General features: G+C 36.4%; 3 protein-coding genes and 1 non-coding gene across 4 annotated transcripts; all 4 read left to right on the forward strand.

The window, feature by feature from the left end:
* The first annotated feature begins 1,132 nt into the window (after window positions 1–1,132).
* LOC140759121 (vicilin Cor a 11.0101-like) lies at window positions 1,133–3,199 on the forward strand. The gene is made up of 5 exons (XM_073095597.1): window positions 1,133–1,763; window positions 1,850–2,025; window positions 2,109–2,189; window positions 2,290–2,565; window positions 2,663–3,199. Exons 1-5 carry the CDS (start codon window positions 1,133–1,135, stop codon window positions 3,197–3,199), a joined length of 1,701 nt encoding a protein of 566 aa, XP_072951698.1.
* Window positions 3,200–5,257: 2,058 nt separating this feature from the next.
* Window positions 5,258–5,330, forward strand: TRNAF-GAA (transfer RNA phenylalanine (anticodon GAA)). Its single transcript has one exon. It is a non-coding gene; the product is annotated as a tRNA-Phe (tRNA).
* Window positions 5,331–6,958: 1,628 nt separating this feature from the next.
* Window positions 6,959–9,788, forward strand: LOC140759035 (rRNA-processing protein fcf2-like). Its single transcript, XM_073095487.1, has 6 exons — window positions 6,959–7,171; window positions 7,516–7,738; window positions 7,813–7,873; window positions 8,727–8,805; window positions 8,925–9,036; window positions 9,377–9,788. Exons 2-6 carry the CDS (start codon window positions 7,521–7,523, stop codon window positions 9,483–9,485), a joined length of 579 nt encoding a protein of 192 aa, XP_072951588.1. The 5' UTR covers window positions 6,959–7,171; window positions 7,516–7,520; the 3' UTR covers window positions 9,486–9,788.
* Window positions 9,789–13,474: 3,686 nt separating this feature from the next.
* Window positions 13,475–21,209, forward strand: LOC140759565 (signal recognition particle subunit SRP54 2). The gene is made up of 9 exons (XM_073096161.1): window positions 13,475–13,908; window positions 15,396–15,495; window positions 17,004–17,157; window positions 17,705–17,855; window positions 17,944–18,092; window positions 19,924–20,024; window positions 20,113–20,270; window positions 20,379–20,493; window positions 20,569–21,209. The coding sequence occupies exons 1-9, from the start codon at window positions 13,678–13,680 to the stop codon at window positions 20,919–20,921; spliced, it is 1,512 nt and encodes a 503-aa protein (XP_072952262.1). The 5' UTR covers window positions 13,475–13,677; the 3' UTR covers window positions 20,922–21,209.
* Window positions 21,210–23,511: the final 2,302 nt, after the last annotated feature.

Here is a 23,511-nt window from a genome sequence, read left to right on the forward strand (position 1 = left end):
AATAAATCTTAAAAAGACTCTCGTGTCCTAAAAAATTCATGTATAATTTATACACATTGTCTATGCAAAATGTACGCTCTAATTTTCAAGAATATACTTATCGAGATTCTAAAAAAAAGATCATTCATTACCTATGTAATTTATGTGCATCGTCTATACAAAAGATACATTCTAATTTTCAACGATATGTGCACCGAGATTTAAAAAAAAAAAGAACGTCATGCATCACTTATATAATTTATATACATCATTTATGCAAAATGCACGTTCTAATTTTTAACAATATGCGCATCGAGATTAAACAATTGTGTTGGATTAGAGAAAAGGTAAATTAGTCTGTATTTTTAATTTAGTAATAGGATGGCATATTTCTACTAATTAAAAAAAAATTGATACAAACCAATTTTATTAAATTAAAAAACAATTAAAATTAAATTATAAAAGCCCCGTGAATGTGCCCCAGAACATGTCTCCATTCCTTCCGGCTCGTCAATTTGCTGAACCATAAAGGAAAACTAAACTAAACTCAAACAACATTAGGATAACAACAATAGCCAATAATGGCTACCTGACGAGAAATAGTTGGCTATTTAGCTGGTAGTGCATTAATTGGTCATTAATGGATGCTTCTGTGACACTGGAGGTCATGCATGCTGCCGTGTGGATACGTAGAGATAAGGAATATATATATATATATATATATTCTCACGTCTTATTCAAAGTTTCGAACATCTCTTGGATTTATACTACAAGATCAATGGGAAAAGAGAAAAGTTATATATCCTTATTAATATGAATACCATTATTTTCTTATGCATTAGAAAGAAATATTAATCACATTCGCACGAATCTCCAACTCCAGTGCAGGTGAGATTCCAAGCAAGAGCGCTTTAAATCTCGTGCCATGCTCACCCCGCCTCGTGGCGGCAACGTCACATCCACGTGTAGTATGGGGTTATAGCACCTGAGCTCACGTGCGGACGTGGCGAGCCGCATGCGCGTCGCCATGCACGCAGGAACCCGTCGCCACGTACGTGGTGCGTTAGACCTTATCGTCTTCTCCATTTTCCGCCGCTATAAATGCTCCTCCGCCTCCTCTTCTTTCTCACATCACTCCACTAAGCTGAGCGCCATGGCTATCAAACCCAAATCACTTCTCCCTTTCCTTCTATTCTTCGCCCTCTTCTTCTTCCTCGCCGCGACGTTTGCCATAGCTTACCAGCGAGAAGGCCCGGAGCAGCGCTTCCAGCAATGCCGCCAACGATGCGAAGAGAGCGGGCAGCGCGGCGAGCAGCGCCAACAGTGCAAGCTTCAGTGCGAGAAAAGATACCAACAAGAGAAGCAACAGCGACAAGAGAGAGAAAGAGGAATGGAAGATCGAGAAGACCCACAAGAGAAGCTCCAAGAATGCAAGCAGAGATGCTACCAGCAACACCAAGGGTCGCAGAAGCAGCAACAATGCACTCGATGGTGCGAGGAGAGGTACAGTGGGGAGAGAGAGAGGGGTACCGGATCGAATCCGTACCAAGGAGAGGAGGAAGAGGAGTGGACGCAGGAGAACCCTTACGTTTTCGATCGCCAGAGCTTTAGGCATCGAGTTAGAACCGAGCATGGGCATATTAGGGTGCTAAAGAGGTTCGATGAGAAGTCCAATCTTTTGGCTGGTATTGCGAATTATCGATTGGCTATCTTGGAGGCCGACCCTCATGCTTTTGTGCTGCCTAATCACGGGGATGCCGACTGCGTTTGTTACGTAGTGAAAGGTAAACACAGTATATATATATAATTTATAGTTATAGTCATAGCTTGTTAGTAGAAAAGTCTCAACTTTGTTCTTGTATATATGCAGGGAGAGGTACACTAAGTGTTCTTTGGGGGGAGCAGAAGCAGTCGTTCGAGATCAACCAAGGGGACATCTTTGCAACGCCAGCAGGTGCAGTCATCTACTTGATTAATAGTGACAACAGTGAGAGGCTAGTCATAGTTAAGCTTCTCCAGCCTGTGAATATTCCAGGACGCTTTGAGGTAATATTAATCGAGAATAATCTATTACAACTTCTAAGTGTACGTGTGTTTATATATGTATACTTATACTGAGATATATGTAGAACTTTTTTGGAGCTGGAGGACAAAACCCACAGTCATTTTATCGAGCATTTAGCGACCAAGTCCTACAAGCTGCCTTTAATGTAAGGCTTCTTGTTTTTAAACAACTACTAGCTAATTACTAGTATAATATTTCTTATATTGAGAGAGTTGAAGTATATTTGATGGTTGTGGTTTATTTAGACTCCAAGTGAGAGGCTGGAGAGGATCTTTGGGAAGCAGAGCAAAGGAGCCATAATCCGAGCATCGGAGGAACAAATCCGAGCATTGAGCCGACAGGAAGGCGGCGGACGTTGGCCTTTCGGCGGCCGCGGTAGCGAATCTCGAGGCACTTTTAACCTTCTGAGGAAGCGTCCGACCTTTGCAAACCGGCACGGGAACCTCCACGAGGCCGACGCCAACGACTACCAGTGGCTCCGTCAGCTCGACGTCAAGGTTTCTTTTGCAAATATTAGCAGTGTAAGTACTAATACTAGTCTCTTTTAAAAGTTTTCAAATCACACCCCATATTTTGGAAGTTTTGTGATTAAAGTCCCTTTTGGTGGCATGCATATAGGGATCCATGACGGCGCCCTTCTATAACTCCCGGTCGACCAAGATAGCCCTGGTCGTTGAAGGCAACGGCGAGATCGAGATCATCTGCCCCCACCTAACAAGACAGAGTCGACACAAGGGCCATGGTCATCGCCGAGAAGAGGAGCAGGAGGAGGAGCAGGGGGAGGGCCAAACCGGTCAACAATACCACAACGTCCGGGCCCAGGTGTCCCCCGGCGTGGCGTTCGTCGTCCCGGCGGGTCATCCGACGGTCGAGATCGCGTCATCCTCTGGCGGCAGGAGCCAGAACCTCCAGGTCATCTGCTTTGAGATCCGTGCGGAGAACAACGAGAGGATATTCGTGGCGGGGAAGAACAACGTGCTGAAGAATCTCCCCAGGGAGGCGAAGGAGCTGTCCTTCGATAGCTCGGCGAGGGAGGTGGAGGAGGTGTTTGATGCGCAGGAAGAGGAGGGTTTCGTCGCCGGGCCGGAGGAGTGGCAGAGGCGTGGGAGGGGAGTCGAGGGGTATAATATCTTGGAGGTGGCAGCTGGGTTCTGAGAGTGTGTGAGAGAGAGAGAGTGTAAGAGGCTAGTTTTGTACGTACTAGAGTGGGGGAGGGGCTGAGTGTAATGTAATGGAGTAAGAAGGAATAATAAGCACTTCGGAGTGCACTGCTGCAATGCTCAAAGCTTTCTATAATATGTGCCTAAGTTTCCTGGTTACAATTCTCTTTACATATGCTCTTTGTTTAAGTTTCCCTTGTGTTATAGTTCGTCAATATTGTTACGTACATTAGATAGACAATGTATATGCATGCATACGTGGATTTACGTACATTGATGTTAGATTACGCATATATACTGCACTGCCAAGACTCATTGTAAAATATGGATTTTATTTAGCTAGGAGTTCGAGAAGTACTTCATTTCCTCCACTCGTAATATCGCCAGTGTAATTTCTCAAATAATAATAATATTATTATTATGCGGAGAAGTTTTCCTTTGATCTTCTGTGTTCGTATTCAGATAATTAGTAGTATGAGATCCACTTTAATTTTAGCTTGTCACTCTTATGATCAATGTCAAATAGAAGTCACTTTAGAACATTATTTGGCTTGCTAGTTGTTTCTTTGAAGGCCAAACGTGAAGAGTATCCATATCTTCTTCAGCTCTGATTAAATATTTTACTTTAGTCTACATGCATAATTTTCTGCCGATCTCCATCCTGAAGCTTAATTCGTAGTCATTTAATGTTTTTCTCTTAGTCGCGATTTCCGAGGCAAGTTATATTGCACAGCCTGGCGAACTTTTCATGCACCAATGATGGGCACGTAAGTTGGCTTGCTTATAACGTGGAATATTACTACACAAGCATCAGCGTAAGTTGCCACGTCTACACTTCATATTAAAACACGTGGATAGTTGCATGGCTACCCAACCCCAACGTATATTATTATATTAATCATCTTCACTCTCTCTTTATATGTATATATATATATAGCAACAACTACTACTCTCTCTATGGAGCCATGATGAACAGCAAAACCCAACGCATCCTCTTCCTCACTCTCTTCCTCTTCTCCGCCCTTTCATCAATCCACTCCAACTCATCACCATCATCGTCAGAAGACCCCGAGGTCCAGCTCTGCAAGAAGCAATGCCAGCTCCAACAACAATTCGACCAAACCCAGAAAAAGCAATGCATCCAAGGCTGCGAGGAGTACGGCAGACTGAAGAAGGAGATCGAGAGGAGAACAAAACCCGGGGGCGCCGGGACCCAGGAGGAGCCGGAGCGCAAGCGCGAGCACTGCAAGCACGAGTGCCGGGCGAGCCGGCAGAGCGAGGACGAGCAAAGAGAGTGCGAGCGGCGGTGCGAGGAGGAGTACGAGAGGGAGGTCGGCGGTGGATGTGAAGGAGATGGAGAAGGGGGTGAGGGGTTGGACGAGAGGCTTCGCCAGTGCCAGCAGAAGCAGTGCCGAAGCGTAAAGCGAGGGCGGCGGCGGCGGAGCCAGGAGTGCAGGAGGAGGTGCGAGGAGGAGTATAAGGAGGGGAGAGAGAGGGCGGTGAGTCTGGTGTGTTAGAGAATGATCATAGATCTTAATATGCTTATAGTTTAATTCCTAGAGATTAAAAAATAATATGCTTTTTATATTCATGATTTGCATCCGGAAGCATACCATACCTGAATCTATTGATGGAGGAAACGAAAGATAATCTTTGTAATGAAATAAAGCTGGAGATAATCTTTGTAATGGGCTTTCTCTTCTATGTTTAATGAAAACGAGATACAAAATTCTTTCTGAAAAAGAATAGGTGAAAGTAAAATTTCTAAACCAAAGGTTGAGATCATTACCCTAAAAATAAAAACTACTATTATAGTTTTATTTATTTTTAATTATACAAAATTACATAATGTATATGCACATAAATTTCATAACAATTATACTTAAACCAATTAATTTAGATTACTTAATTTTAGATTTATATTTAACTTGATTAATTAATAATTAATTAGATCACTTAATTTTATATTTATTTAAATGATAGTATATATATTTTAATTATTTACATGTGTTATATTTCTACATATTAATATATGTAAACAGATTACTCACGTGCGGGGATAGCTCAGTTGGGAGAGCGTCAGACTGAAGATCTGAAGGTCGCGTGTTCGATCCACGCTCACCGCATTCGTTTTATTTTATTATTTTTTTAAATCTTTTTTTTATAATATTATTTAGGGTTAATTGCACTTCATCTCATTATGAGGTTTTTAAATATATAACATGTCTTATTTTTAGTTTGTTAGAGTTCAATTTAACCAAACTTTTTTTTTATTTTAGTTTTAAAAAATAAAATATTTTTATTTAAGTGTTAATTTAAATCTAACCCAAAATAGCTTTTTCCACATATTATTTTAAATTACAGGTAAAAATAGGGCGTAAATTTTAATTTTGTTAAAAACCAGAGTATTATATACACAATTTTCTTTTTTTAATAATATAAAATAAATAAAAAAAGGGATAACCTTTTTAACATTAGTCACTTGTACGGTGTTAGATAAATTTAACCCAGATAGATTTTTGAATATATCTTTTACATCATAGGATAAAAATAGAGTGTAGGTTTTAATTTCGATAAAAAGCTAAGTATTATATACAATGTTTTATTTTCTAATAATATAAAGGTAAATTAATAAAGGAATAATCTTTTTTATATAGTCACGTGTATAACAATTTTCCTTAGAGAAATTATAACAACCTAAAAAGATTTTATCATATTTTTTTTAGAATTTGAACATGAGTCGAGTCGGAGAATTTAAATCAGAGTTAGGACCTTGGAGATATGATAATTGATAATGGGTTAATTACGTTGACATTCTTTGAATTATACTTAGTTTTTACGAAAATCTTCTAAACTTTTTTAAATAACAATGTCACCCCTAAAGTTTGGGGTGAAACAAGTAACGACGAAAAACACATAATAACTAACTATACTCTTAATTAGTATATCTTAATATTATTATTTTTTAAAAAATAATTTAAAATATTAATTCTCTCTCCTACTTTCTTCTATTTTCTCTCCCCTACTCTCTTCTATTTTCTCTCTCCTTGCTCTCTTCTCTCTTTTGCGACCTCCCAACACATCTCTCTCCTTATTCTTTTCTCTTTTCTCTCTCATGTGACTCCCGTCTTATGTGGCTCGGCAATGGAGCTCGCTGCGGCCTCTCCTCCCATGCGGCGTGGCGGCTCGGGGAAGAAGAGAGGGAAGGAGGGAGGGAGAGAATAGAGTAGTCACGATGAGAAGTGGAGGAAGAAGATTGAGTATAATAATAAAAATAAAATAAATTTTTTATTAAAATATTTTTAATTCTAATCTAATTAATGGGTTGCGTAAGTATTATGAGGACATTTAGATCATTTAATATTAATTACGTATGATATAATCATCACGTAAGCTGACTCATCCAATTTTTCTAACGGTACACTAACGGAAGGGTGACATTGAAATTTTTAGGATACTTATGAGTGACATTATAATCTAAAAAAGTTTAGGGAGTTTGAAAACCAGGTATATTTGGAGCGGTGTTGACCTAATTAAGCCATCGATAATTCCTGTTACGGGTTGACAGTCACTCCTAACCCACCAGAGATTATCCTTCAAATTTGGTGGCAATTATGTAAAAAACCCCAAAATAAAAGGGCAATACTATGAGGTCCAGGGTCCAGTCCCAAAGTTTAATTGGGCTTAAAAGTTTCAGCCCATCAAGGCCCATTAACTGGGCCACCCGTGAATAGGTCATCAAAACCAATCGACTTCTCTCCCCGAACTCCTCCGTTCTCTTCGCCGCCGATCTCCTCACCGCTCTCTCTTCGTCATCCAGATCTCGATTCATTGATTAGACACGCAGTTTCTTGGTACTAGGACTCGTCAAGGAGGTCGTAGCCGGCGGACTTCTAACTCCGACGCGGCTTCGTCGATCAGGGTTTAGAGGGTTTGGGCGGAGTCGGTCCACGGACTATAAAACGAGGTTTGCATCAGATTTGTTTGTTCTGGTTGTTTGAGCTGAAAAGTTCTGAGATATGATAGTTTAAGTATTCAAGGCATGCTTAGTATTAGATTTGTATCAGTTTTGTTCAGATTTTTCGTCATGTTTTGCATGCTGAGTATTTTGTTGGATTACAGAACTGACTGTAGAATTGACAAATCTAGATTCGAATAAGAGCCTTACACTTTCGCTATTATGATTTTTTTAAATTTTATTTGGGTGCTAGTTTATAGAATTATGGCAAGGCTGGAACTTGGAAAGATGGAAAAGAAGAGTGCATCTGCTGTTTGTTTCTTGTTTCATGTCTCTTTCTATGTTTGTTTCAGCTGAAATGTCAGAGAACAAGACGGCAATTGGTTTATCATGGGCTCCAAAGATGCCTCCTTTATCTAACGGAGTAAAGAATAGTGAGGCAAAGTTACGATTAAAAGAGTCTATTTGGAAGCCTGTGAATGAACTTGTGGATGGATTGTTTGTTCCTCCTAGGGACCCAAGAAAATTGAATAAGTTGCTGAGGAAAAATGTGAAAGATACCGCTGGTGCTAGTTGGTAAGTTTGATCCACAAGAAATCCAGTTGATTATTTTGTTACACATGGTTTTTTGATAATTATTAGTGTCATAGGTTTGACATGCCTGCCCCAAATATCACCCCTGAGTTGAAGAAAGATCTAGAGATTCTCAAGGTGTGTTTCATACTACATTATTTGAAGTACCTGAAAGCAAAGTTCAATTTTATTTTCAGCTATTTGTTTAATGCCTTAAAAATGTTTTGAAACTAAGGAGAATATATCCAATTCGCAGGTTCTGGATTCCTATGTTTTTATTAAGTTTCCTTTATAGAGGAAAGAAAAGATGATTAGTTTCTTGAGCTTGTGGTTTTGGTGTTGGAAGGAGAATTGATAATTAGGCGTATTTCTAATTTTCTGTGTGAGTGCATACATGCATAGATGTGCATGCACTTGCACATCCACCCATCCACACACACCCAAATACATATGTAAAGAGATAGGTTTGATTGTGAGAGAGGTGATGTATCTAAACGTGGAATTAGCACTCCACAGTAACACACAAATTTGAACAGAGTGAGGAATGCAGTTTATTATACATCTCAGCTTGTATTTTTATGTATTTTCACCATAAAGTTTAGCTTGATCTTTTGGATGTGCTAGATTCTGGAGAAGCATTTGAGGAGTGTGATTCTTTTAATCTAAAATTTTGATATATTGAATGATATATCAAATTAACCTAAACTTGGTACTATTTGAGTGTTTGATACTCATTTTACCTTGCTTATATCCCTACTCTTTTTTATTCCACTACCTTTAGCAAGTTCATATATGTTTGTTTTTGACTTATTTGTCCATATTTGGTACTTAATTTGAGAGGAAGATTGTCATGTGGCTTAGATTTAGTTTCAGAAAATGCTTCTTAGTGAAATTTTTTCTAATTGGGATATAACTTAGACAATGTATACTGGTTGTATTATTTATGATTTACCTGGATTTATTGTGATGTCACATTTTACCTGTGCTGCAGTTGAGGAGTGTAATTGATCCCAAAAGGCACTTCAAGAAAGGGGAGAAGTCCAAAGCCCCACCCAAGTATTTTCAGGCAAGTCTCTTTATGCAAAGTGAATCGTTATCTCTAGTACTCTGCACCATTTTATTCCTTGTTACTAACTGATATATGTGCATATTAATAACTGACTTGTTTCCTCCTCATATGTTTAGGTAGGTACAGTTATTGAACCTGCCACTGAGTTCTTCTCAGGCAGGTTGACCAAGAAACAGAGGAAGATGACATTGGCTGATGAACTGCTATCTGACCATGCTCTTAAGGCTTATAGGTAAGATTGTCTATTAGAGTGAGTTCTTGGGCATCAATCATCAACTTTAAGTTTGATCTGGTTTGTGAGCTGAATATTTTCTTAGAATTGGATGGGAAGCTTTGGCTCACAAGGTTTAAGCCCCCAGAGACATGCAAATCGAAACGTTTTATCATTACCAAATCTTCCTGTTCTGTCGTAGATACAAATCAGCTACTTGTTTGCAGGAGCTCTGATATTCTTTCCACCAAGGAACTTAATCCTTGTTTAGTGTTCTAAGTCTGCTCATTATAAGATACAACTGAGTCTTTCTGATTGTGTTTTTGTGGATCCATTCACCAATGTTTCCAATGTAATGCAGGAAGCGTAAGGTGCAAGAAATCGAGGAGATTCGTCAACCTGGCGGTGTCGACAAGTGGAAGATCAAGGGCAAAAAGTCATGGAAACGAGCCAAACATAGAAGAGAATGATGTTAAGGATGATCTGTGCAAGCTATGGAAAATCATACATGTTGTTCAAAAGATTTAGATCCAGATCATATCTAGCACATTGGTAGTGATAGAGGCCCACATTTTGCCTTGTGATGTTCCATGTATGAGTTCCATCTACTTGTATTGGTACTAGACCAAAATGTTCTTGGAAAGGAAAGAGAATGGAAATGCTGAGAAACTGTTCAAACTTCAAACTTGTATCTTTCATCCTTCAGAAAAGAGACATGTAAGTGGATACAAATCAAATACCACTGAACTTGAACAATTCAAACTGCTGTGCTACACTGGCAGTCTTCACATTTTTATAACCAGGAATTGGTTCTACTATTATGGGGGTTGGGGATTATCATTGATTAGCAGCCATGAAGAAGAAGGTACCATATGTAACAAAGCCATCTTTTCCCACAGGATACAATGCATAAAGCATCCTTTGGGAACTTGAAAACATTTTAAGCAAAAGTTTTCTGTGTCATTTAACATGTAATTCATCAAGCAATTTCCTTCTGCCTCAGCTAAATTTGTCAGTTTTACAGGGAGTTTATTACAGCACATTAGGTGAACTATTTAAACCTCTAAAAAGAGGTGAAGTAAATTTAGATCTAACCATATGGGGATTAAAAAAAAAATTTCCCTAACCTTTTTATATCAGTTTTTCTATCTATCTTAAATGTGTTTTTGGTTTCTGAAAAATACTTTTTCTTTAATAAAGTGACTCCTTTTAAGAAAGAAAAAAGTTCAAAAGAAAAAAATGAAGCTATTTCTGCAATCAAACATAAAAAAAATAAAGAAGTCTCTAAAGGTGATTTTTATTTACTTACTTTCTAGCAATCACACATATTGAGTCAAAGACATTATTTATACTTCTACAACTTTTCTTTTTGAATGCAATCTTTGGCTTCAATTTACTTGTCTTTGAACTTCTTGTATGACTAAGTTACCACAAACTTTTTCTTCTATCCATATTTATTTAATAGATTGACCTTTCAATTAAAGACATTTTTAGATCTAGTTCCACTTAAAAATTTAAGGAGACATAGTAACACAAATAAAAGTTTAGGGATAAAATAGTTCTCATCCAAATTATGAGAGATAAAATATATTTAAATCCTTCAAAATTAATATATATTCCAATGACATACTTTGAATTTGATAGGGACAACTATAAAAAGTTGATTCTCTTAAACAGGATAGAGAATCTAGATAGAGAATACGCAATTGCTCTTTTAAGCTATTCAGATTAAAATTTGGGATAATTACACCTACATTTTCATATAGCTCTCATTTATTTGTCATGATATATTGACCCCTTAACTATAAAAAAATAATCTAACCATCTCGATATGTTAGTTATCTATAAATCCGAGTACTATTTTACTTTTACCTTATAAGAGAAAAGAGAGAAAATAAAGTTGAAAGTAAAATAGTCGTTTAATATTTTCTGTTAACATCGTCAATAGGCGAGAAGTTTTTATACTTTAGAGAATCATAATACATACAAAGAAGAAGTTAAACGCATTTTACACCGTTTGTATCTCATTGTACCATTGTGTAGTTATACTTTGACATAAAATTATTTTATCCTTTATACTTACGTGTAAAGTGAAACCGGTAGAATTTTTATCTAAATTAACTATATCGTCTCATTTGACTTCCAAAATTGGTTGACCAACTACATTTCCACTAATTTTTAATACCTTTTATGGATTAAAATATCCCTTTACATATAAACTAGAGAGAAAATTGAAAGATCTATCTTTTAAGATGGTTATCTTGTAACTTTAAGTGACACCAAAATGAAGGCCATTATTGTAGCTAGCTTAAATGCAGGGAACACTAGGGTCTTTGGTGGGGAAAAGAGTACATTTAGACAAGTGGTATGACGAGGTCTATGTATGATGAGGTTTGAGCACTCTAATATGGACACCCAAAGGATGCTTCTGACTGAATGGAGTCCCCCTCCATTAGGTAGGGCCAAGATAAATGTGGATGGGTCATATGATCCCTTAGCACAATAAGTTGGAGTGCTATAGATTGATTCCAAAACAGGGCTGCCTAAAGTCATTTTGGAATCAGACTCTTTTGAGCTAGTCCACATTTTGACAGGAGTAAATAATGTTTCGAATCACATTAGATTATGTATATATGAAATTCTTACAAATTTAGACTTTTTTATTGAGTTTAAGTATGGGTGTAAATGAGCAAAGCTTGAGTAAGCTAGGCCTAGCTCGGCTCGGCTCAAACTCGAGCTTAGTTCGATAGCTCGAGAATTTTTCATCTCTCACAAGCCTCGGGAGGAGGCGAGATACTAGTTAGAGCCGCATTAGAGGGAGAAGGGGCATAGGAGGAAGCCAAGCAAGTTGGTGCGGTGTAGGAAGAGAACCGACTTTGATTACAAAAAAAAATCAATCTTTAGAACCAGAAATCTAAAACCCAGGAGGAAATACTTTAAAATACCTAAAGTAGGTAAGATAGTATGGAATATCCTACCATGCTCTCAACAAAATTTTACTACAAAAATAATTGAAAGTCAACAACAAAATGATAATTGGAATTTTAAGCCAAATAACAAATTTAAACAAATTGTCAATTAGTTGTAACATAACTAAATAGCCAACTCCAAGCAATATTACAACAAAGATTTAAGGGAGAATTTGAGTAGGGAAGATCAAATCCTAGTGCGAACTAGAGCATTATTTGGTGGTGTAGATCTTGAGGTGGAGGATGACAATGCAGAAGAGATGGGTATAAGAGGAGGTTGAGTAGCAACAGAAGGAGAAGGGACATAGGACGAGCTGAGTAGGTTAATGTCATGCGAGAAGAGAACCGACTTCAATCTCAAAGACGGACGTGAAAATTTCGATGACAATGGCGACGAGGTCGGTAGGATTTGTGCAGACGACGACAAGGAAGAAGAAGACGAGATGGTTTGGCATTTGGATGAGATAGGTTTTGGCATAGTGAGGTTTAGGGTTTTTCTATTAGAATCGTTGGATCTAAGATCCAATAGTTCTTATAACTCATATTATATATATATGTATATAAGCTATAATGATCATTTAGAGTTCGAACAAAAAAATCTAACTCAACTCGGCTCATTTAGAGTTCAAGCGATGCTTTAGACGAGCTGAGCTCATGAGCTAGCGAGCTATTTGGCAGCCTAGTTTAAAGTATGTCTATAGATAATGTAACATGATACCTATTAAGCTAACAATATAGGAAGAATTATGACCCTACGAGAACTTAGTATTAGGAGAGTGAGACTGAGGAAATACTCCTCACTTATGGATTTTATTTTGTTTGACAACTTCGGGGCTATGGTAGCTCGGATTTTATAAACTACTTTTGCCGCTCTCTTAAGTAAATAGAAAATTGATACAACACTCTGTATTTTAATGAAATTGTAGTTTACATCATATATTTTTAATATTTATAAATTGAGTCCCATGATTTGACGAATACGTATAGGAAACATCTTAGGTTAGGTTTGAACTTAACACTATTTGGGCAGATGATAATATTCTATCAAATTTACTTTTTATAAATAAGATGGTAAAATCTAAAATACCCTTATATTGGGTTGGATTATGTTAAATTGTGTATAGTTGAGTTGAGTATATATTAGGTAAGTATAACATAATTGAGGATAGTTTCTTAATCTTTCTAGTATAATTAATTTAATATAGGAGTTTGATTAAGTTTAGCTAACAAATTTAACAGCAAGATATTTCCGACACATATTCATTAAATTATAGGGATTGATTTGCAAATACTAAAAATATAGGGTGCAAATTGTAATTTCGTTATAAGGCTGGGTATCGTATGCAAATTTCCCTTCTGTTTTTTAACGAGGGGGTGCATGAGTAAATGGGCTATAATTTCGGGGTGTTAGTGTAAATATCCCTTAAAAGAAGTTATTTATCTATCCAGTCGAGCTCGCCTCCGACTCGCTCCGTTCAGGTTCGAGTCCATCCGAGATTCCGAGTTGAAGAAAAACTAATAAATCGAATTCTAATTTAATTTCTTCATCGTTCTCCATCGACGCCCATCTCCCCCAAATCCCACCCTCTCCTTCCTCTCCTCTCAGCCCTTCCTTCCTCCCACCTCCTCCTCCCAAAACCCTAACCCTAATCCTAATTCCCTCCTTGGGCGACAGATCAACAAGGTCGGCGCCATGGTGCTCGCGGAGCTGGGCGGGAGCATCTCCCGCGCGTTGCAGCAGATGAGCAACGCCACCGTCATCGACGAGAAAGTCCTCAGCGAGTGCCTCAACGAGATCTCTCGCGCGCTCCTCCAGTCTGATGTCCAGTTCAAGATGGTCCGCGACATGCAGGCCAACATCAAGCGGATTGTCAACCTCGACGACCTCGCCGCCGGCCACAACAAGCGCCGCATCATCCAGCAGGTGATTTCGCTCTCCCCTACCCTTTCAATCCGTTTGCTTCTTGTATCATCGATTGTGCGTGCGCTGCGTTGATTCAGAATTAGGTTAGATTTTGATTCATGATGGATGATCTGGATATAATTAATCAAATTTGACATATTTTTATTAAAATTTATTGATTTTATAGTTTTTTTTATCCGAAATTTATGAATCTAATGAAAAGGATGTTTCATATTTGAAACAATTGGATGTTATAATTTGTTAGCATATGATAAGGAATTGTTTTGTTAGCATATGTTTCATGAGTCATTTGATGATTTGTGGCATATTATCTTTGGAAGGGAAGTGGGAGATAAAGAGACCTATCGACCATTTTCTTTGTAAGATAGAAGTACATATAAGCTTTGATCTATGTTGATGATGTATTGAAGAAATGAATGAGGGCAATGGATCACATGATGACTTTGTGCTTATAACCTTTATTAGATATGTAGTCATATAAAAAATTGGCATTGGGTCAAGAACGAGTTGATGAATTGTGTGATGTTTCTAAGTTTTAGAAGCCTAATTAAGCCTGAGCACACCTGGTTGGTGAATAGCTATGAAGATGCTTGCAGCATTATGATTTAAGTGAAACTAAAGATGTGAGATGGATGTTCGTTGGGACTTTGAAAATCAGAAAGATGTTTTCTGATGGAGGGAAATTATTCGGTATTCATTTTTAGTAATTTTTTTGTTGTTTTATCTAGATTACACTTTAAAGCTTACGAACTAGTTTTGGCAAGAGTGTTGCTGATGGAGTTTGGGTGACCAATTAATTCTCTTATTGCAGTAGAAGTTCTTCTCTACCCTTATATGGGTGATGGGCCTAAAATTCTTGTAATAGGCTTTGCACTAACCTTAAATTTTTACATGATAAGATCACTTATTTCATATAGTGCAAATAAGGCTGTTGTATTGCTTAATAATAACATCACAATTATATGCGTGACTACTGATTACTTCTTGACTGCTTCATCACTTCTTATGTTATCAGTAGTTTAAAATTTTTTCATCCAGTTTCTACATGATGAAGAGTTTGAAAGGTTAAACTAAAGGATCTTTCAGGCAATAAATGGTTGAGCACTTGAATTTTAGATAGTCAGGTACTTGGTACATTACTGTTTTAGTGTTACTGTTCACAACTGTAAATCTTGATTTTTTTATAGTTCATGTCCTGGCTGTGGGACCATAAGTGTATGTTTTTCTTTCTTTGCATTGGGTAACGAATGGTATTATACTATTATGTATGGTAGTGCCAGTGGTCTGATGTAGAGAACAAAATGCTTGTGTTATTTTTCGCTTGTATGACTTGTTGCTAGTTAGTTGCGATTGTTGTGATTATTAAAAAAATATCCTTATTTTTCTGGGACAGCACCTACATTTGTCTCTAGAAATTAATTTGATAGCCTTTCTTTCTCCTCTCTTGCCATGTTATAAGAAAATCTGTTTGATTTTTCCTTCCTCAGGCTATCTTTAATGAACTATGCAAGATGTTGGATCCTGGAAAACCTTCCTTTGCTCCAAAGAAAGGGAAGCCAAGTGTGATCATGTTTGTGGGTTTACAAGGTAAGGCTACTTTGCAGTTTGAACATTCGTACTGCAGCATAAAACATCACGGAAGATGTTATGACTTATGACCAAGCTATATTTTGATTATTTTCTAATATTAAGTTTCATCCCCACAATGATTTAGCATTTGCCAATGCACATAAAAGCGGAGAGAGTAGCAAAGAATATTATTTGCTTATATGTTAGTGACTAGAGTAATCAAACAACATGAAATGCAAGCTGAACTAATTTCATGCACTATTCTAGTTCTATAGGTTGTAGTTCAGTCTGACAATAGAAGCACCTAATGGCATAGGTTTGCGAGTTCCATCATGAAGAAAACCTTTCATCAATGGGAATAGCATACATCTTGCAATTCCTAGACCATGCATTGGTGGATCCAGTTTTCAAAAAGCACCTTGTATTGGTTGGTAAGCGGTGGAGTTGGGTAAACCGCCCGTCATATGGCATATGCAGCTTCTGGTCTTATTCATATGCGTCAGCATATACTACATGTGAATGGCACATGGTTGATGTGCCCACATGTACATACCTATAGTGGCATTTTTGTTTTAATGGTTGAAAGTTGAAACTTTTACGACATGTTTATGTATCTCTACATTTTTTTTCATAGCTATTTGGTGGTTGTAATTTGCATTTCTGGTGTTTAGTTAATCTATTGTGTTTGTTTGTTTGTTTAGATTTTAGCTTTTTGGTTGTATCATATAATTAGAAAGTATCAATACCTATTTGACTATTCATGATTAGGATTTTGATGAAGATGACTCTTCACACATCTTTTAGTTGTTTTTCTCTACATCTTACTTTGTTTTTTTAACTTTTTCTTTGTAAAAATCAAACATACAATGTGTAACGTAAATATATACTACTTTTAATATTTCTTTCGCTAGGCTTATATACAATGTGTAACCTACATGTTGTGTATGTGCTATGTGGCACCTTCACTGATTGAATCCTTTTGCCTGATATATGTATTAGAGAGGGTTGTGACAAGATTTTGGACTAGAATTGCAAGATTATAAGTCATGTTAAGCTTGCTGATATGGTTTTGTATCTATTACATTTTCTGAGTGTAGTTTACAATAAAAATGAAAAAGAGGGAAATGGTTACCTCATTAGGTAGGGTTGTTGAACTACTTGCAAGCGTATATATCGTTGTAAAACAACACAGATTTACAATGTTTGACACATAAAAAACATCACATTGACCATTTGAAAGCAGATTATGATTGCCCAAATGTTGTAGACTTTAGGCAATGTTTTTGATATCCCCTTATCTTGAATGAAATGCTTTATTTTTTATTGCAATTGTCTATTCTGGGCCTTATATTTTGTTGCTGAAGTAGGTCCTGTGTAGTATTAGGACCAATACATACTCTGTTAGTACATTTTGTCATGATATACATGCATCATAATTGCTTTTGCTAGTTTGTAAAGGTTTCTTATTTGATCTGGGAACTTCTTTTGTGTTGGCTCTTGATTTGCTCTTGTCACTGTGTTTCCAGGTTCTGGAAAAACCACGACATGTACAAAATATGCATATTATCATCAGAAGAAGGGATGGAAACCTGCATTGGTTTGTGCTGATACATTTAGAGCTGGTGCATTTGATCAGTTAAAGCAAAACGCAACCAAAACTAAGATTCCTTTTTATGGAAGGTATTGTATATTTCCTACTTAAGTTGCCCGTCTTAAACATACTGTGATTACATGCTTCTGATTATGATTTACTTGATAATTGGTTTTATCAAATCATCAAATCTATATAAAGCCTAGTGATGATCACGGTCAATTTTTCAATGTTCTTTTTGTTGCTTCTCTGTAAAATCTTCTGTACCCTGTAGCATGTGTACTCCTTTCAGTTGAACTTATTGTATTTGTTGAATGAGGTGTTGAATTAGTGAAGGTGAGGATAGCTGCTCCTTATAGTACTTGTCTATTTATCACATGGACTTTTTGTATTTTCTTTCATAACTGCAGGCTGTTTTTCATAGTAGTAAGGAGCTCAATGCCTCTCATCTGTAAATGTGATTTTCTTGCAGATATGGGTTTTTTTTTTTTTTTTCTACGGACTGTGTAGTCATAAATATTAGAGAGCGCAGGATCTTGCTTCAAGTGGCCTAATTTCGTGTCTCCTATTTTGTTTGTTAAGACATTGAAAATTTTGTTTCCCTCCGGGAGTTTTGATTAGTCACTTTTTTTACAGCTATATGGAGTCTGATCCTGTGAAAATTGCTGTTGAGGGTGTAGAAAGGTTCAAGAAAGAAAACTGTGATCTGATTATTGTAGATACAAGTGGAAGGCACAAACAAGAGGCTGCACTTTTTGAAGAAATGCGTCAAGTCTCAGAAGCAACGGTAGATATATTCTCATGCTTAAGGATGTTCCACCAAACTATCCATCTAGCAACCAAATCAATTAACTTTTGTTGTACCCTTCCTGCAGAAACCCGATCTTATTATATTTGTTATGGACAGCAGCATTGGTCAGGCTGCATTTGATCAGGCACAAGCATTTAAACAAAGTGTTGCAGTTGGAGCTGTGATTATTACCAAGATGGATGGTCATGCAAAAGGTGGTGGAGCACTTAGTGCGTAAGTACTGTTTGTAGGACAAGCTACAATTTTCAAATAGTTTTATAGGACAAGCTATTCTGTCGGATCTTATTCACTTCTTTACTGCCTCTTTCATTTAGAAATTATTTCTTTTAGAATTTTAGTGTTTCTTCTTGATGCAACATTATCCTGAGATACTCTTTATTTCAAACATCCAAATCACTTATATGTTTCCAATCTATCCTGAATGGGACTTGCTTCCTAATAGGCACCAAATGACTGGGAGAAGATCTACTTTTTTTTTTCTATTTAATTAGAATACTAAGCAATTAAATACAGATATAAGTTTTTTTTTCTATATAACCAAATGAGTCTTGCCAATTGTCACCATTCCCTTTGATCTAGAGGGTTTGTGTAAGGCAAACAACCGCTTCAGCAAATGGGGGTAATGATTGCACATTTGTCCTCCCTTGGACCTTGCACTGGCAGAAGCATGCATTTGAAAGCTCTTCGTCTTATATATAATGTTAATGTACTGGAAATATGTTTGCACCATCTAAGCAAACTGATATGAAATATATCAAGAGAGTATCACTAGTTAATATAGTATAGTCGGTTTTATTTCCTGTTTGTTCTATTTTTATGTACAAATATTTGGCTTATAGAGGGTGTCACTTGGTGTGACAAATCAGGCTTGCCTCTCACATCAAGTGTCATGGTCTCGTGGTTTCAAGTAATTGAGACCAAGGTTCCAAAAATCGGTATCAGGATCGGGATCGGCCGTCCGAAAAAACGATACGTATCGGCTGTATCGGCCGCCTGTATCGGATCGGACTATTTTAATTAAATAAAATTCTAAATATTATTAAAAATGTTAGAGAAATTTCTAAAAATTTAGAAAAAATTATAAGAAAATAAGAAATAATAATTACTCACATATAAAGCCTAAAAAGTAAAAATCTCTTTTTCTCCCTCTCTTCTTTTCTATCCCTCTAATTGTTAGTCTAAAGTATTCATTCTCTCCCACATTCTTTTTTTTATCTTTTTTTCTCTCTCTTTCTCACCTTTTTTTTTAATCTTTCCCTCTCCCTCACTCTCTCTTCCTTTTTTCCTCTCTCTCATACCCTTTTTTTTAATCTTTCCCTCTCCCTCACTCTCTCTTCCTTTTTTCCTCTCTCTCATACCTTTTTTTTTAATCTTTCCCTCTCCCTCACTCTCTCTTCCTTTTTTCCTCTCTCTCATACCCTTTTTTTTAATCTTTCCCTCTCCCTCACTCTCTCTTCCATTTTCTCTCTCTCTCTCTCATACCCTCTATTTTTTAATCTTTCCTCTCTCTCTCTCTTTCCTCTCTCTCTCTCTCTCTCTCTCTCCTTTTCTCTCCCTCACTCTCTCTCTCCCTCTCCCTCTCTCTCTAGTTGCTGCTGACAGCTGACAGCAGTAGCTGTCAGCAGCAGCTGATGCTGGCAGCTACTGCTGTCTGCTACAGGTGGCTGCAGGCCTTCGGCCTGGATCGGGATCAGCCGAAACTCGAATCCTTGATTGAGACAGCCTATCCCAGTAATGTTAAGCTATGCTCGTCTTCTTTGCTGGATCCCATGTTGGATGGGAACATCAAGCACAGAGACATTCAATTAGGATATCTTAACGTAAGATAACCTAAAAAAAGTAGAAATTGTAATATTTGTGTCACTTGGACTGTATGTTCTTTCATCTATGCACACTCTTCTCTTTGGTTGATAAGCAGTCCAAATGGCTCTCAGAAAGTTAATTGTTGTTGTACTTGTAAGCTGGCTTTCTGAAAGGCAGAACACATCACATCTAACCGACAAACCTTGTTGTGACATTGATATTCCACTTGTTTCATCTGCAGGGTTGCAGCCACAAAAAGTCCAGTTATATTTATTGGAACTGGAGAGCACATGGATGAGTTTGAAATTTTTGATGTCAAACCATTTGTTAGCCGTCTTTTAGGTGATCCATGGACCTGTTATTTTCGTTGATATCATTTTTGTTTGCTCTATTGCATAGTTGGCTTACTGATCCATGATTCTATTACTAGGTATGGGTGACTGGTCTGGATTTATGGACAAAATTCATGAGGTTGTACCTACTGATCAACAACCTGAGCTTCTGCAGAAGCTCTCTGAAGGAAGCTTTACTCTGCGACTTATGTATGAGCAGTTTCAGAACATACTGAAAATGGGTCCTATAGGACAGGTTGGTTATGTATAGTTTTTTGGGATGTATCAGACTTCTTTTTTCCTTATTCTGGAGAGATAAAATTGAATAACACACAGCATTTAATCTGCATTACTCGTCTTGCAGGTCTTCTCTATGTTACCTGGATTTAGTGCAGAGTTAATGCCAAAAGGTCATGAAAAAGAAAGCCAGGCTAAGATCAAGCGGTTCATGACGATGATGGATTCAATGACAAATGCAGGTGAATCTTGTCTGTATGTCTTAGTAAGTAGTGACGCCAAAAACTAATATTTTTCTTGGCTGCTAAACAATGCAGAGCTGGATAGTACAAACCCTAAGCTCATGAATGAGTCAAGAATATTGCGGATAGCCAGGGGATCAGGCAGGCCCATGAGGGATGTCATGGATATGCTTGAAGAATACAAGCGGCTGGCCAAGATCTGGAGCAAGATGAAGGGGCTCAAGATTCCAAAGAAGGGTGAAATGAGTGCGCTGTCTCGCAACATGAATGCCCAGCACATGAGCAAGGTTCTTCCCCCGCAGATGCTGAAGCAGATTGGTGGCATGGGTGGTCTGCAGAGCTTGATGAAGCAGATGGGCTCCAAGGAAATGGGTGGAATGGGTGGATTGGGTGGATTGGGTGGAATGTTTGGAGGCGGGGAAAGATAAAATCTAATCCAACACAAGTATTAGCACGGGAAAGACTAGTTTACAGATCATCAGCCATCCAGGATTTTTCGTTTCGATGATCATCGTAAGGAAACACTGCAGAGAGTCGCGGTCCATCAAGGCTCATGTTGAATTATACATCAACTTGTAGATTGAGAGCTGTATTCGCTGTAACCAATAGCCTATGGCATTGAGAAAGGCATTGAAATTTGTTTAACAAGTTTATTACTTGACAGATAGTTTGTTTGGTGAATGACCAGACCAGGTTAGAAATGTGATTTTGGTGTTTATTCGGATGAAAGAATTGGATTGTAGCATCTGAACTAATTTGAGTTGCTAATTCTCAACTGGCTGGAGAGAGCGGGGAGTCTTGGAGGTACAAAAGATTATTGCCAAAGTACTTGCTCCGATTTCATGCAGGATCTTGGACATAGGTAAATAAGTCATAATTCATATCTCTTGTATGTGAATTAGGAATCCTTCCTCAGTATATTAGGAATCAGAAAATAATAATAATTTCAACAAAGATATGAATTAGGAATCTGTTCCTTTCTTCAAACATAAGGAACAGATTCTCGAAATGCCTTTTTAGATCTTTCTTAGTGTCTCAGCTATTCACAGAACGTGAGAAGCAGATGAATAATTATGTGCTTTCGAAAGAAATTGAATAGTTTTGCCCTCAAGGTCTACCTTCGCCATCGGTGAGAATTACCTGGTCTTGCCTCTTCTCCAACCAAAATCCGGCCTTTGCTTACAACCAAAATTGGAAGGCAGGAAGAGTAAACTTCTTTTCCATGCTTCATATTTTGTTCTCATGAAGTAGGTTCTTGTTAAATTGTTTGGTTCTTAGTGGCATCCTAATTTACTTCATATCCTCATTTATACCCACAAACTAGTTAATGGCTCTACCATGGCTCTTACCATGTTAAAACTAGTTAATGGCTCATACTTTTCAGACTATCCTTTTAATACTCCAGGTGGTTGACTATGTATCTCTCTACTATGATCTATTTTACAGATAGATGTAACAATATAACTGCTAATAATCTCACTAGATAGACTCTCTGTTCTCAATATAAGTTGTAAAGCCTGGTTAGGCCTACCTCTTGAAGCCTTATATAATTCTGAACATGAATGAATTTAGTCAACAAACTCTCTCTCTCAGAGAAAAAAAAAGAAATAACTCTTAGGAACAGTGTCCCTTAACCTAATATTTTTTGTTTGCATGTTAATAATCATAGATCCTTTAAGGAAGGAAACATTAGTTTGAAGATTAATTAGAAGATAATATGAGAATGAGATATGCTTATCTTTATTATTTGGAGGTTATTATGAATTATTTGATATCCGTATATATACTCCAAAACATATGTTATTTACATAAATACCCTCTCGGTCATTTTTCGAATTAAATCTCAATAATTTAATAAAAAAGAACTCTTAGCTAAAAGAAATATATGAAAACTAGAATAATAATATTTTATTTTTTTATATCTAAATTATTTAAAATTTAATAATTAGGAAATTAAAGGCTTTAAAGGATATACATGCAAATTTCTCATATATATATATATATATATATATATATATATATAAACTATGTTTTAAGAAGTATACATGTAAATATAAATTTTAAAGGGCATAAAAATAAATAAGGTTTTTTGAAGCGTATATTTGCAAAAGAAAAAACCTATTATGAAAATGGAAGCAAAATTGATCCCTCTCTTTAAATTTCTTTTCATCCTCATTTTTCTCAAAATAATAATAATAATAATAATAATCATAGAAGTAATAGATCGAATATAATATAGCTCATATATAAAATTAACATGTTTATATATACACGTATATAAGTAGAAAATTTATATATTAGATATAATAGTATTCTATGTAATTATGGTACATTTATATCTAAATAAACATAGTATCCCATTCGAATTCTTCTTCTGAAACTATTCAATTCGAATTAAATTCAAATTTAATACTGGCAATACACGAGGGCTTTATTCACAAAAAGACTATTATAAATTATTCAAAGTGGTTCTAAAAAGTTACCAGAAAGAAAATCTTATTATTTTTTTTGTAAGAAAAAAAAATAGTGATTAATAGTTTATTATTTTCTCAAAATCTAATCATAATGATAATTTTAGAAGATTTAAATGATTTTAGTGATAATTATGATACTTTTAAATGATACAATGACAATTATAATATTTAAAAAAAAATTTAGTGGCAACTATAGGTTAAAAACATGAGTTTTTTTTTACTATATTAAGTTTGTCATTAAGAATCAAGACTATAATTTTTAAATATAAATTTTCTAATTCAATTATTATATTTTAAAAATTATTCATTAAATTGCTTAAATCCCGAGAGGGAGTCGAGGATTTTTAGATAATTTATTGAACAAAAATTTTTAAATATAAGTCACTGAATCGAAAAGTAATTTATATTTTAATGCCGTTATATATATATATATATATAAAGTTTTTGGACTGTAAAATAAAAAAATAGTTTGGGAGGGTTAGTTTGGAAAAAAACGACGAAAAAACCCTCCCTAATAATAATAATATACCATTTTTATCAACTT

This window comes from Typha angustifolia, chromosome 4, assembly GCF_048772165.1.
Source record: "Typha angustifolia cultivar Huaian chromosome 4, ASM4877216v1, whole genome shotgun sequence".
Lineage (NCBI taxonomy): Eukaryota > Viridiplantae > Streptophyta > Magnoliopsida > Poales > Typhaceae > Typha > Typha angustifolia.